General features: G+C 36.5%; 1 protein-coding gene across 1 annotated transcript in view; it reads left to right on the top strand.

The window, feature by feature from the left end:
- The window catches only part of USH2A (usherin), a gene marked incomplete at both ends in the record, with an annotated part of 554530 nt that overhangs the window by 174036 nt on the left and 363954 nt on the right, over positions 1-16540 (top strand). The window contains one exon of the mRNA XM_081039194.1: positions 568-798. Coding sequence (XP_080895320.1) covers positions 568-798 — 231 coding nt within the window. The remainder of the gene's footprint in view (positions 1-567; positions 799-16540) is intronic.

Below are 16540 nucleotides of genomic sequence, written 5' to 3'. Positions count from 1 at the left end.
GGAGGCAGAAGGCTCCAGGTTGTGTAGCTATAAAGAACTGGCTGCGTCGGCTGCGTCATCTAGCAGGTAGGCCAAAGCCCCCGGTACAGCTTCTGCAGCCCCGTCAAGGTGGACGGGACCTAACCTGGAATGCTCACTGGCTCCTCTGTCCTGAGAGTCTCCGCAGCTCCCCGTGGGTCCCCGGAGCATTGTCCCTCAGTGTCCCAGCCTTCTCTATGGTCTCTTTCTCTTGCTTGTTGTCAGAAGCTGTCCATTCAGTGATTGGTTGTCTCGCAGGAATAATCGCTACTTCTACACGTGCATATTTCAGTTTGCTTGTGGGATGGGCGGATTCAGCTTCCTCATATGCTGCTTCCCTCTTTTCCTAGTCAGTGAAACTGTTTATTCACATTTTAGATAAACACTGTCTTGTGTTTTCCGTTCCTAGAACCATATAAATACTAGAGACCCTAATGGATTTGATTTTGAGTGTGGCATACCCAAGTGCATGCTTACATATGTGTGGATATCTGTGTCTAGAGATAGAAACCACATTCTTGAATGTAACAAGTGTTTTCTAATATTTAGCCCCAGCTCACATGAGGCCTCCTCTGGCTGAAGAAGTCAACAGCACGACCATCCGTCTCCGATGGCTCGCACCTGAAGAGCTGAATGGACCTTCTCCTGTGTATCAGCTGGAAAGGAGAGAGTCATCTCTACCAGCTCCTGGGTCCACAGTGATGAAAGGAATTCGCTTCATAGGAAATGGATATTACAAATTTCCCAGCACCACTCACCCAGTCAATACAGATTTTACCGGTAAGTGTGTTTGATGTTTGACGTCACTTTACTTTAGAGGCACTAACCCCCAAGGTGTTTTCTATTATTTTGATATACCTTTCCAATGACTTTTTACTATGTCTATTGATAGAAATGCTACTTCAACCCTTTGATTTCTTTAGCTTGATTGTGTTAACATGCCCATCTTTTCAATATTCTGGGGAAAAAAATAATGGGGGGAAAGTGGAGGAAAGAAAAGGAAAAAAAAATGTGAAAAGGCTGCTGTTTTGGATCAAAGTATTTGCTAAAAATGGCTCTTGGATACTATTTACCAGAACATGGTTCTCAGAATATTACTCACCTGATCTGTGAAAATGTTCTATGGGCAAATGAGACTCCGCAATGCGCCATGCTGTGGGAGATTCTCAGTATACCTCAGGAAAGTAATGCCTCTACATTATATAAGAAAGCTATTTAACTTTCTTCATCCAAGTATTCCTAACACTTAACGTGATGTAACATTTTCTTTAAGTATAACAACTGTTACTACACCATGTTCTGGGGAGAGCATGACAGGAAAAAGTAATTTCAGGGAAAACACAGCTTCTCTGGGCCAGGACGACAGTAAGGGAAGGGAGGTATGTGTTTCAGGCACAGAATTTCAAAGCACCAAAAAACTCAGTGATCAATATAAATAATGTTTTAAAGTGAAAAAAATCAGTGCAAAAATCTCCAATTGAATATCAAAACAATTAAATAGAGACAGAATCCAACCCTCAGCTTTGTGACCCAACCTGCCTCATTTGCCTTCCGCGGCATCTGCAATATTCTGGAAATCCTAGTACCTGTATAAACTAAAACTTTTAGGAGCATTGCTTCACTCTAGATATAGAAAATTGTACTTATTTATGATACATACTTCACTTTCTCAATTTTTTAAAATTCATGAAGTATAAGATATACATTATTTTATAAACTCATAATCATATTCATTTAATCCATGAGAGCGTCATTTTGGAGCGATTCGCTTGTCTTTAAAATGTTGCTTATGTTGAAGACAATGAAATGAGATTTGAATTATAAACTGTAGCTCAGATAGCATTGTGTTCTTTGTACCTAAAATAGTACATACTTTGCTTTTATGTGAGGCTGGCTGCTGAGGTACGTTTGTAATGAATCATGATTACACTCCAGCTGAGATATATTGAGATTAATGCACACTTAACTAGTGCATCAAAACCATCACTGAGTATTAGAAATGCAACCCCTAAGGTCCCCTAAAATGCTCAACTTCTGCTTAATATTTGTAAATGTCAAAGAAAGGAAGGAAAAAAAAAAAAGTAGGTGGAAGAGAACCTACAGATAAAAAGTAAAAGCCTTTTTCTCAAGTGGAAATAGAAACCACCTCCCAGGCCCAACCTTTGGCTTGTAATATGTTTCTTCCAGGAAACAGCATCAGTTTCCCTCATGCGGGTATAGCTGCTGCAAGCATGTCAGCTTGGATTGGCTGGCTGGCCAGCAGACAGGTTTTTGATGGGATCACCTATGGTCATTGTAGCAACAGATAGAGTGGCCCGTCCGGCGTTAATAAATTTAGTCGTCTGCTCCATCTCCCTCGCTGCCCTTACACTCTGAGGTGCAAGGGCTAGGGGCAGATGTAGTGTCTGGGAAGCTTTCCAAATTCCTCTTTAAAAAAGTTAGGCTGTAAACACCAGCCCTACTAAACGAGAGCCTTCTGTTTATGACAGAGTCTCCAGCTGCACAGAAAATGTGTTTGCAGTACACATCATTGGGAGGATAAGGCAGGGAGATGGCAATTTTGGCGTGAGCTACCCCCTGAGCTTTGGTGTTTCCTGGAGAAGAACCTCTGCATGCAGGCCCCACGCTGGGCAGTACTGGCTGTTTTGTTTGTGTCCGTAGGTTGGCCTTCCTTTTAAGGCTCTCTTTAGCTTGTAAAGGAACCAGTCTACATCAGGTTATTGGTTTGATACTCTGGCTCAACTGGCATATTTGGTGGAATAATTTGGTTGAGCTGGGTCATTGCTAAACTAAATTTACCCCGTTAATGAGCTGGGACAATTTTACAAAGCCAGCTCAGTGGCTTTCCTTAAATGTACATTTAAACTAAGTAGAAAGGTGAGTGTATAATGAGTGTTGGACTTATGCAGTCTCTCATTCAAACCCTCTACAACCCTGTAAGGTTGGTATTTTTACCTTCATAGCACATGAGGAACTGAGGCTTTGATAAGTGGCTTCCTCAAGGTATCATACCTCCTGAATTTCAGGGTGAAAAGGTACATGGGAGGCTTCTGATTCTAAAACTGGTGCTTTACCCTGGAAATGGAATGGAGCACAGGTGGACTGGTCTTTGGGAATTGAGGAGAAAGAAGTGTCTAAAAGTAATACATGAGGATGGGAGGTGAAATAGTTATCACCCAAATATTCCTTACCCAACACTGCTAAACTTTGATTTGTCTTCTGGTTGTTAGCTTTCTGAGTAACAGTAAATGGTGTCTCTGTTATTTATTTATTAATTTCCTCAAAGCCATCTGGGGACCATTTTTTGTTTGTTTGTTTTGTTTTGTTTTGCCCATAGCTATTAATTCCAAAGTGTTACTTGAAACTAGATGTATGACATCTGAGTGAAAGTATTTTAAACAGGCCTAAGTGCTACGTGTCAGTCCTTTTAACTCACATTCCAATTTATTTTATGCAGTTTTTATATTCTGAGGCAAATTTAATGAGCAAATCCTGGAAATCTCTAAAACAATGACATATTTTAAAAGTGAATAACTATAAAAAGAACTTAGATGGCTTTTGTTTTGAATTACTCATTTCAAAATCTCAAACCCTAACTGAAATGATTCCAGAAGTAATCAGACAACCCTCAAAAACAAATATGTGGTGATGTGTACTATTATGCACATTTTGTATATTAAAACATAAGTCAGATTTAACCATCAATGAAAAGATTTATAAATACATTCATAACATGTTCCGTAGCCATGAGTCTCAGCATAAACTACCTCATTATTATAGTTCAGAAAATGGTTGTCAGTCCTCTTCCGTATTTGCCTAAATATGTTTACCCATATGCTATAATGAAAACAATTCAAACATATGAATATATGTCCTAACGTGTCGCTTAATATTGTAAATTACTAAGCTTAGTATTATAAACAAACTGTCAAAACCTACCTTTTGGCAGAAATATTAACCAGCTGGTTTTTGTTGTTGTTTTGTAATCCTTCTTCCTTTCTGATACAAGTGATCTTTTAAAACTCTAATCTCCAGGAAGGACATATTATCAGTTATTTACATCATAGTATGAATTTCAGACCATGCAGTATTCTCTCACTTCTATATGATTCAAAAGTGAAGGCTTTGGGAGCAGACTGATACTTTCAGATCCAGGCCCCGTATTTTTATTAGCTACATGTAATTAGACAGAGCCCTTAATCATTGTTGTGTGTGTTTTCTTTTCTTTAAAACTGGCATAATAATATTACTAACATTATTGATATAGAGCAGGTAGGGAGATTGAAGAAGATAACACACCTAACGAACTTTGCACAGTCTCTGCCACACAGATTACTTACAGTCGTTAAACATTAGCTATTAATTAGTATTCATTTAACAAATATTTATTAAGTGCCTATGATGACACAAAAGTTTTTCCAATAGTCTTCTGCAATTTATAAAAATCAACATTCTGTTAATTTGTTTACTGTTACACATACAGAATATGTTGGCTTAAATGTTACATGTGGGGTATGAATAAAATGCATTACTCCATATTAAAATGTTACACTTAATTTTGTTGTTGAAAATTGATAAATTAGTCTATTGACTGGAGATATTGGATAGACTTTTTCTGTGAGTGAATTCATGTTCATCTTCTCCCTTGAGGATGGTACTAGATAACCAATATCTCTAACATCTAAAATTCCAAATCAGTGACTACAGGAAACGATAGCGTCAAAAAATTCGGTAAGGGGGGTGTGGGGGGTGGGAGATGAGGGTAAGGGAGATCAAATATATGGTGATGGAAGGAGAACTGACTCTGGGTGGTGAACACACAATGGGATTTATAGACGATGTAATACAGAATTGTACACCTGAAATCTATGTAATTTTGCTAACAATTGTCACCCCAATAAATTAAAAAAAAATCAAAGTGGAGATTATTACCAAAGAAATAGGTGAGTTTAAAAACACCTAGGTTTTTCAATAGGTTGTTGAGTTATGATTCCTTTTCATAATCCCATGTTCACAATAGACGATGAACATAAATTGATTCTTTACCTTTACTAATCTGAAGAATTAAATGATATGGGGAGACTTACTCAATATCAAATGGACATTCAGTTCTTGGGTTATATCACAGGGTGTAAAGAAATAGCACATTCAACATAATTTCGTGATCTTGTAACTAGAAAATTATTTAAACACTCATGGTAAAATCTTTTCCTCATCACATGGAATTAACAGAACTCTCCATCCAAGCAGGAATCTCCACACACGCCCTCCCCAACCCCCCCAACTTCTGCAAATGCAAAGGGATATCACTGTGCCTGTAGAGGGGAAAAGAAAGAAAATGCTCATTTTGTGGAGGAATGCAGAGTAAATACATTTGATTTACATAAAGACTTTAGTCCTTTCCATGTAATGCTACTAATCCAAATGAAACCTGGTAAAAACAGAAAGCTGCAGTACTGCTCAGATTGGCATTCCAAAGGTGACCCCCTGTCTCCTTGACACTTTTTTTTTTCCTATTAGCAAAAGCAGGTCCATGATCATTTGGGGGAAGGTTTGACTATTGTAGTACCTGGATGCCAATCACACCAGCCTTTTAAACTGCCTTTACTGGTGACCCTGCCCAGAAATCAGGAACTGCCTTTGGGGAGATGTTTGTAGCAAACCACTGGGGATGTGAGCATTCGCGTGCACCTGCATACAATTCCCTTTTATTTGTCTTCGGGAGAAAAGTGATTACTGATGCTGGGTATCTTGCAGATGAGAACTCGGTACACTTTCTTCCTAATAAGGCCGTTCAAGGACACTAAATGATTGTCATACATTTTGGTCTCTTCGTGTTTTTGCCTTCCCCCCCAAAAAAATGGCTGAACTAAAATGCTTTAGGATCCAGAGATACAATTAATTACCAATCTATGGAAAGAGAAATGCACCCAAAATCAATATGCTTTAAAAGCACATATTTTATGTCTTTTGCTGTGTGATATTTAGGCGATATTGTTATTATTTTTATTATCTTTAGTAAACAGGGACATTTAAGCCCTTCATTAAAGGAAAACTGATTATAAGCAGTTACAGTGAAGGTACAAGTAGGGCAAAGTTCTTCAGAGAGACTCATTAGTAAAAGCATATTAATTCTGACCTTCAACACCCTTGGTGTCCCAGTATTTGTTTTCCTTTCACTGGGAGGAAGTCATTTTGCCAGAAAGTACTTAAAAAAAATAAATAAATAGAGTGCCAAGTTTTCTTAAGGGAAATTGGAACCATGGATTCTTATCTAATCTTTGATGTAGATTTTGGCTAGTTATTGAAAAACAAACATATCCATCTACTATATGACCCAGCAGTTTCACGAACAGGTTGTCACAATGTAGAAATAAAGGTAAGAGTAAGAACGTGAACCTTTAGAACAGAGCAAAGAAGGAAGTGGCTCTTGGGCAGTGACGAGGCTCCTGATATCGTTCCACTGGCGATAGAAACAGGAGATCTGAATGTCCAATGGTGCTCATCTGTGTAGACTGAGAGGGACAGGGACCCAAATGTGTATGCAGTTTTTAGTATTAGAGAAGTCGGACGAACCCAGGGAATGTTAAGAAGTGACATCAGGATGTGAAGTAAATGTTTGGATTGTTCAGTTCTTACTACCTTTAGTGGAGAGGTATAAGCAGGTTTCTCAGAAATGTTTTCAGATGACATTGTTGGATGGTAGAGGACCGTTTCGTTCCCCATTCGCCACATTCATTATGAAGGCCAAGGCATGGTGGCTACACGTATTTTAGCCGTTGGGATTTTAAAGTGGCGCGTTTCAAAGCACACGTCTGTAAAGTCGCGTTGTGTTTGGAACGGTAATGGTAGGGCTGGCCTGGTAGTTGGTTCCGTTTCCCTTTGGAATTTTATCTTGGATTGCACAAAATAATTGGGATTAGTCTTTGTTGGCCTAAGATGTGTAAGACATATGTTTTAAGCTGTATAGTACTAGAGGCCAAAAGGAATTCTCATTCATGGTCCTTAGTTGCAGGTGATGTTACTTGTGTGTCAATTGTTACCGTGAAAGTGCTACACCCCGGAGTTGTTTTTGTCCCATTTTGCTGTTAGGAACGAGGTTTTGCACACCTCTTCGACACAGGATCTCCTTAGGCTTACTAAATTTGGAGGTTAATGACATTTTGACACTTTTACCTACACAAATCATTAGGACTTACTGCAATAGGTTTAAGATGACAGTCACAATACACACATATAGCACAATAAAAAAGCACTTTTAATCTCGAAAGTGCTGTATAAACAACAATGATCAGTGCTATGGGTGGGCGAACAGCATCAAATTGATTGGATTCTGTGTCCAGTCAAGGGCAGTGGAGAGGTATTAACGTTGGAGTTTTAGTTTGGAAGGGAGGCAAACATGGCGGCAGTAAAGCGTGTAGGGTCTGGAGTCAGACTCCCCAGGTTTACAACCTGTCGCCCCAACATGCTGTGTGCAACTTTGCAAGAGTCATCTCCCTGGTGACACTGCAGCTCAAGTTCTTCATCTGTAAAGTGGATTATTGTAGGATTTCAATGTTGGAATCACTGTAAGGGATTAGCACATGGTATCTTTGTGGTTATTATTATACAAATGCATTTATGGCTGATATTTTTTAAACTCAGAATTTTGAATCATGAGCAGTTCCATTCACACATGTCTTTTATGTGCCTAAACCACATAAATCTTAATGATACTCTTTTATAACCTCTTTCTACTACATATCGCTGATCATTCACTTAGTTTTACTCAATCTGTGAAATCCTGACCTTTGTTTTTTCAGTTGCTATATTCTTTCTCTGGAGCTTACATGATCTACCTCTTATTTCTGCATTTTTAGTAGTTAGCTTTAACACACACTTGTAAATCTAACTCTATTTCTTCTCTCTTCCTCATAGTCAGTCTTAGAAAATAAGACTCTGTATGTCCATTTTCTCACCTACCAATCAGTCCTCAACCTTTTTTTCCACTTCTTTATTATAAATGCTTTCTTCAAGATTAACAAAGATTTTCAAAACAAGAGACTTTTCTTAATCCCCACCATTTGTGCCCCTACACAATACGATACCAGTATATTCTTTTAAAAAATAAAAGGAAACCAAATATTTATCACCAGGTTTCTTCTTGTATTTTCTGCAAACTGTTTTTCAAGCCTTTTGGCTCTGCTTTTTACATTCACCTTTAAATGGAGGAATTTGGTCATTTAGTTAGTCTATATACAGATCTTATTCCTCTCACCCCATTTGCCAGATGCTATGCTTGGTATTTTAGAAAGGGTCGTGAGCAAAACAGGTGTGGTCCCAAACCTTAGGGAGCTTAAAATCTTGCCTTGAAATCATGCATCAAATGCATAGTTAAATAATTACAAGTGACTTCTGTCTCTAGCTATGAGGCATATCAAAAAAATCTTCCTTTGAAGGAAATAAAAGAAAAAAAAAGCTAAATAAAATGCCTTAAAAATATTGCTGTTTAAAGACATTACTGAGTAACTATCTAGGACTGTCAGGACTTATGGGAGTGAGATCCCAGAAATAGGAGAAACATTTAGGTGAAGCTTTAATTTGCCTTTGCTTTTTCCTTCTGATTGGTTGATTGATTTCTATATTGCATAGTATGGGGGTGGAGGGGGGCAGAAAGCAGGGCTTGAGAGACAAAACATTAGAGTTCAGGGCCTACCAAGGAGAAGGTCCTGGTAAATAGGCCAGGCTTTCAGCTGAAATCCTATCAGCAAGTGTAAGCCAGAGATAGACCAATCTTTCCAAAGCCAGGAGTAAAGCCTCAACCCATCTCAACTACCAATAAGATAAAAGTTACCTGCCTGCCAAAATATTCAAATGTTTGCTGAAGGAAGATGACATCAACTAGAGTCTATAATTTTTTGTACACAGTGTCTGGTATTGAATCCAAAATTACTATGAATACTGAGAAATAGGGCCAAATAAAAAAAATAAATAAAAATAAATCCTCAAGTAATCTAGATGTATAGGCAAATATTTATATGTATAAATATTTATTATATATATATAATATATAAATGCACACACATATATTTCGAATGTTATATACACATGTACACATATAAATATGTCATGCACACACATATGTATACATATTATCCAGACACAGATTTTAGCATAAGTATGATAAATATTGTCAAGAAAATAAATTAAAGATGCAGAATTTAAACAGAGAACTGGAATATTTTAGAACAGGAATTTTAGAACTGAAATAATAGCAAATTAAGATCTTAGTAGATAGAATTTCAATTTCATCCCAATGGAGTAAATGGTATTAGACTTATTATTAAACAATGAAAGTTTAAATGCATGTAGTGGAAAAAGCATAGTTAAAACTCAATAATTTAAGTTTCCAGCTTAAGAAAACAGAAAAATAAAAAAGATACCAAATAGAATCCTTGAAAATTGAAAGGAGGAAGTAATAAAAATAAAAGCAAAAAATCAATGAAATAGAAAACAAAAAGTACAATTAAGGTAATAAACAAGACCCCCCAAAAATTTGTGATTCATCACATTAACCTAATGAAGATGTTATCTTCTAAATTATCCCCATGGATTTAATAAATAAATTTGATAAAATATATTTATTCATGATAATATCTTAGCAAACTAGGAATGCGACATTCTGGTAAACGTGGTTTTATAAAAGTCTACTAATAGTGAAACAGTGAATGCTTTCTCCTAGAGGTCAGGAAAAGAACAAAGAATTCCAGTATTAAACTATTTTTTAACATTGTACTGGAAGTACTACCCAGAGCAAATAATAATAGTAATAATAATAAATGCATTAAGAACACTAAAGAAGTAATAAACTATATTTGGAGATGTCATGATTCTATACCAGGGGGTGCCAAAAAAATGTATACACATGACTTGTATTCATCTTTTGTTATCAGTATATATTGAGTATTACAATTTTAATACAGTTTTCCTTTCTTAAAATGTGTACACACTTTTTGGCACCCTCTGTATATAACCTTCAGATAATATATAATTGTTCAATTTAACAAATGAATTTAGCAAAGATGTTCGATAAATGTCACTGTACAGATATCAGATGGTCCTACTGAATAGCAAAAAACAAGTGGAAGATAAAAAAAGAAAATTAAAGCACCACGTATAATAGAACCAAAATACGTAACAGATTTAGAAACAAATCTAGTAAAAGATAATACAAGACCTCTATACTGAAAACTACAAAATATTACTGTGAGAAAATAGAGAAGACCTGAATACCAAATGGAAAGGTATTAATGTTCATGGATTTGAAGACTTACTGTTATTCAATACCGAGTCTTTGTGATTTTGTCTGAGGAATCCATGTAGTCTCATTCAAAATCCCAGGATTTTTGTGGAAATTGACAAGCTACCTCTAAAATGTATATGGAAAGGCAAAGGACTTAGAGTAGCCAAGGTTATTCTGAAGGACAAAGCTGGAGGATTTACGCTACCGCATATCAAGACTATCTATACAGCTTTGTTAGACAAGGTGGTAAAGGCATAAAACGTAAGGATAGACACATAGACTAATGATATACTGCCACATATTTATCCAAACAAATGCTTACCTATGTGTACCAAAAACATGCGCAAGGTTGTTCATAGAAAGTTGAATACTAATAATCAAAAGCTTGTTAACCCAAATTTCTATCAACAATAGAACGGACAATAAATTCTAGAGTATGGACCACATGTAGCAGTAAAAACGGACTGACTATTGCTGCTCACAGCAACATGCGAAATGGCATGTCCTGAGTGAAAGAGGCTAGAAACAAAAGAGTCATTTTTTTCATTTATGTCAATTGCAAACATAGGAAAATGAATCAGTGGTGATAGAAGCAGAAGATGGGGTGATAGCAGAAGATGGGGTGATAGCCCAAAGGAAGCGGAGACTTGTGAAAGTCTGAAATCGTTCTGTATATTAGTCTGAGAGGTGTTTGTGTGTGTGTTTACTTTGTAAATGTCCAGCCATCGAAATACATCCTGATGATTTGTGTGTTTCATTGTTATAATTTGAAAAGAGTCCAAAAGTAAGATGCAGAAAAGTATAATAAAAGGTACCAGGAACAGGCACCCAGTTTAAGACGATTGATAAAGGCCTCCCGAAGGAAGAGTTTTAGAATCTGAAATAGGCTGTTTAAGTCAGCTTGGCAGAAAAGGGACGTAGAGCAGGTTAGGTAGAGAAAGTAGTTTTGATGTGGGAGAGGGTATGGTATATAAATAAACAAATGAACAAAGACACAACATGGAGAGAATCCACTACAGACAGAGCATGGAAAGCAAGGAAAATGGAGCCCAATGAGGTGGAAATACAAGGGGCCAAATCATGCAGGGTCTTTAAGACGACCACATCAAGGATTTCAAACTTAATTTTGTTATCTTTACAAGACCATACTTTTTATTGACTAAAAGTGACCATTTGATTAAATCATCTATTAGTTTTTATCTACAGAACATATATATATATATATACATATATATATATGTGTGTGTGTATATATATATATATATATATATATATATATATATATATATATATATATAAATAAATTGCCCGGATAAGTGGTTAAAAACAGAAAATTCTGAATCCCATCACATATCTATTGCATCCTAATCCCTGGGGAAGTAGCTAGAAAGTTACATTTTGACAAGATTATCCATATCTATTCTGTTAAACATACACCTACTATATGATCCAGCTATTCCTCTCAGGGATATTTGTCTGAAAGAAATGAAAGAATTTGTCCACATAAAACGCATGCACATAAATATTCATGAACCTCTATTCACCATAGCCAAAAACTAGAAAAAACAACAACAAAAACACCCATCAATCGGTGAATGGATACAAAAATATGGTACATGCATGCAATGATACTACTCAACAATACAAAGGACTGCATGAGAGGTGGACAAGTCTCAGTTGATATGCTGAGTAAAGAAGGCAGAAGAGTACTTAATGCTAATCACATTTCTATAAAGTTCCTAAAAACACAAATGATAGTGACAGAAAGGAGATCAGTGTATTGCCTGGGACTGAAAAAGAGGGTGAGAAAGTGTCTGGAGTGATCCTCGTGATTTCACAGGGACCCATCTCTAAGCACTCACTGAATTGTACCCTTTGCATGGATGAAGTTTATTGCATGTAAATTACACCTCACTGAAATGGATAAAATCAAAAGTTCTCCAGACGACTCTTGAAACATTCAGGAATGAGAACCATTGACCTACATTGTAATGGAAAATTGCGTTAGAAAAAAAATCAGTTTCTACATTATTTAATTTACTGGTTCTGAATGTCTTTAGATAGAAACTAAAGCAATGTAGTATATGCTTAAGCTCAGCACTCCACATTTCACCTGAAACAAATTGGTATCCACTGTATGTTATAAGACAGGAAAATGAGTTTTACTAAGCTGCATAATGCTAAATAGTAAGAATCTGCATAATACTAAAAAAAAAAACATTGTTTTTCTCCACAGAATTGAGTTTGTTTTGATCTCATTCACATTAGGACAGAACGTTTCAGAAACAGAAAGGGCTGTCATTTGTCTATTTTTCAGGTGTTTTATCATAAGGAACAATTTAATCAGTAAAAGTAGGAAATACATTTCGCATCGTCCCTAGACCAGTTCTTGTGTTGATGGTATTGCCCCTCTGTGATGTATTTTGCATAGCTCATATAATTGGTGTTAATATGCTATGTGATTGAGATTAACTGGGAAAATAGTTTGCTGAAAATGGATTTCTTCTGCATACGTGTAAATTCAGTAGTCAGAAATAAAAATAGAGAAATACAATTAAGGATTGCAAAATCAATTTGACCCTCACTTAAAATGTGTTGAGTGGAGGCAGTTACTGGCGACCTACACCTGATATTTCTCTCTCCTTGTTTACTTCATAGAACTATGCAAATCAGAACTTTAATGTACAGAGCTGTTCATGCCTCATTAAAAACTTTCAGCAAGGATCCTATTTTGAGGTTCCCTTTTTCCTTGTTTCTAGTCTGCAACAATCTTGTTTTGTGGGCATGTGTTGGACAACACACGTAGGAATACAATCTAAAGGGCGTATATGATATGAAAGCTTTCTGAACATTACATCTCAGGGAAAGACACTGGCAGTATCTGTTAGTTGTTTTCCAAAGTGATTAATTTCTCCTTTTACCCTCTTGTTGTTTTCATTACTTTCTGTTGTGTGCTAGGCACTATTAAATTGAGGAGATGGCTGGGATCCAGTAGACTTGTTTCCTCCACTCACAGGTCTTATGGGAATGGAATCTATGGCTGTTTGACTGGTTTTAGCCATTGTAATATACTGTTATTTCTCTACCCGATAGTTTGCTACAGCCAAAACCAAGAAAACAACAACAATAAAACGTTTGTAAATACTGTATTAGGACTTAACCTCAACATAGCTAGATAGTCTGCAGTATAGACATAGATTTGGTACTTGTTTCAGACATCCTCAAGTTCTTGGTCATGCACTCAGCTACCCCATCTTACCCATTGCCCTTGTCTCCCTCAAGAAGGAAAACATGACAACCTGCTTTGTACCCTGTACCTTGCTCTACTGATCACTGTCAGCACAAGTATGAATGTCTGACCAGAGCAGAATTAATCGGTTCTCACAGGAATTTGGAGTTGGGTCTTCCCTGGGCTGTGCTGTGTTCCTAGAGTTTTAGAACACACTATTCTATCTGGGTGATAAATTCCTTCTTTTGCCCAGAGTACCTTGAGTCTAAACATGCAGCCAGAGATTCTTAATTTATAAGAAGCCACCAGTATATGAGTGGAAACCGAAGCCATGGAAATAGATTAAATACGCAGGCTAAAGGATAGACCTTGGGTGAACAAAAAGGATTCAGGGATACTCGGTGAAAGATAACCAGGAAGGAATAGCCACATATGTGGATGAAGCACCTGACTGAGAATCGTGGCGAGTTGCATGAAGTAGGTAATAGTCACCAACTTAGTGTTTCCCAGTGGTCAGGTAAACTAACATCTGAAATCGATGGTGGAATTTTATCATTTCTAAATTTATTTGTTAATTAGAGTTGACATACAATATCGTATTAGTTTCAGGTGTACACTTAGTGTTTAGATAGTTATACCTTACAGAATGATCATCACGATAAGTCTAGTATCCGTCTGTCACTATACATAGTTATCGTGATATTATTGACTATATTCCCTATGCTGTACTTCCCATCCCTGTGACTATTTTTATCACATAAAAATACTTAATCCCCTTCGTCTCTTTTTGCCCATTCCTCGCACTTCCTTCCCATCTGGCAACCACTGGTTTGTTTTCTGTGTCTATGAGTTTCTGTTTGGTTTGGTTTGTTCTTTTTTCTTTTTCTTTCTTTTTTTCTTTTCTTTTTTGTTTTGATTCCACATGTAAGTGAAAAAATACGATCCTTGTCTTTCTCTGCCTGAGTTACTTCCCTTAGCACAATGCCCTCTAGTTTCATTCATGATGACCCAAATGGCAAGATTGTGTTTTTTCTTATGGCTGAATAATTTTCCTGTGTGTTGTGTGTGTGCGTGTGTGTGTGTGTCTGTGAGAGAGAGAGAGAGAGAGAGAGAGAGAGAGAGAGAGAGAGAGAGAGAGATCCTCCTTATACAGTCATCTATTGATGGATACCTAGGTTGCTTCAATATCTTGGTTACTGTAAATGATTCTGTAATGAACATAGGGGTGTGTATATCTTTTTGAACTATTGCTTTTGGTTCCTTCGGATAAATAACTGGAAGTGGGGTTGCTATATGCTACGGTAGATCTATGTTTAGTTGTTTGGGGAATGTCCATACTGTTTTCCATAGTTACTGCACCAGTTTACAACTTCACTAACAGTGCAGAAGGGTTCCCTTTTCTCCACATCCTGGGCAACACTTATTCTTTGTTGTCTTTTTGATAATAGCCATTCTGACAGGTGAGAGGTGATAGCTCATTGTGGTTTGGATTTGCATTTTCCTGATGATTAGTCATGTTGAACATCTTTTCATGTATCCATTGGCCATCTGTATATCCTCTTTGGAGAAATGTCTATTTAGATCGTCTGCCCATTTTTTAATTGCATTGTTGTTGGGATTTTTTTATGTTGAATTGTAGGAGCTCTTTATGTATTTTTCACCTTAACCCTGTATCAGATATATTATTGCAAGTATATCTTCCATTCAGTAGGTTGCTTTTTCATTTTGTTGCTGATTTCCTTTATGACACAAAAGCTTTGGTGGTTTGATGTAGTCTCATTTGTTTAGTTTCGCTTTTGTTGCCTTTGCCCTAGGAGACATATCCAAAATAATATTACTAAGACCAATATTAAAGAGTTTACTTCCTGTTTTTGATTCTAGGACTTTTATGGCCTTTAGTCTTACAATTAAGTATTTAATCCGTTTAGAGTTTATTTGTATATATGGTGTAAGAACAGTGGTCTAGTTTGATTTTTTTTTTTTGCATGCATCTGTACAGTTTTACCGAAACAATTTATTGAAGAGACTGTCTTTACTCCAGGTTTTGTCATTTTATGTCTCTATGCCCTACCATCTGACTAAATTATTTTTAAAGGTGTATTTTGTAATTCTTAGGCTCTTCTTGAAATTACTAGTATAACATGAATTTCTAATATGTACTTGATAACTGAGCAACCAAAATTTAGTGGGTCTTATTTTCAAAAGGTAGGTGGTTATTTTAGCCAATGGTATTTTTTAATTGAATTTATTTGGGTGACAATGGTAGGTGTTTTGGTTAGTTTGGCTTTGTATATTTTCAATGAAAAGCCATACTACAGATATGTTTGCCAAGTGTTAGGAAAAAAAAAAAAAAGTCTGCAGTCCAGGATACATAATTTATTCTGGCATAGTTAAAATTCTAGGAGACTTCCTTGCTCTTTCCTTGATCTTTTTTCCCTTCTCCCTGAAAGAGCTGTGTTGAAACTATGGGTCATTTCTCATCTGAATAGCAAAGGAAGATTAGCTACCTTGTTACTGATACACTTGATATTTTTCTCACTGCCTAATATTGTGGCAACAGATTTTTTTTACCAGTCTGATAAGATAAAATGGTCATAATACTTAGAGGATAAAAGGTTTCATTACTACCTCAGATCCCTTTAAATTTAATCTCCTGATCTGCAAGAGATTACGATTTTTGCTCTCATTTACTAGTTACCCCAGAAGCAAGTCCCGATATGTCTACTGGGTTCCTGGCTTGTATTTTGACAGTCAGAACAGCAGGTAGGATTTTTTTTTTTCTGCTCAGGAGATACAATAGAAGCTAAGGGCTTCCTACTTTGTAGTCACTGACCTTGTTAAATCCTTCTATATGTTCTCTATATTTGGTCCTGAAAAATAGAATATTAAGCAAGTTTGACAGCCCAGCTAAATTCCATAAGGTCATCTATCACATTACATACAGTAATTGATTTTAAGTTAATTGGTCACTAGTTTCATGATTCGTGTTTCTGGTTTTCTGGTAGAATTTC

Source organism: Rhinolophus hipposideros, assembly GCF_964194185.1.
Source record: "Rhinolophus hipposideros genome assembly, chromosome: 26".
Lineage (NCBI taxonomy): Eukaryota > Metazoa > Chordata > Mammalia > Chiroptera > Rhinolophidae > Rhinolophus > Rhinolophus hipposideros.
This window is presented reverse-complemented; position numbering and strand designations above follow the sequence as displayed.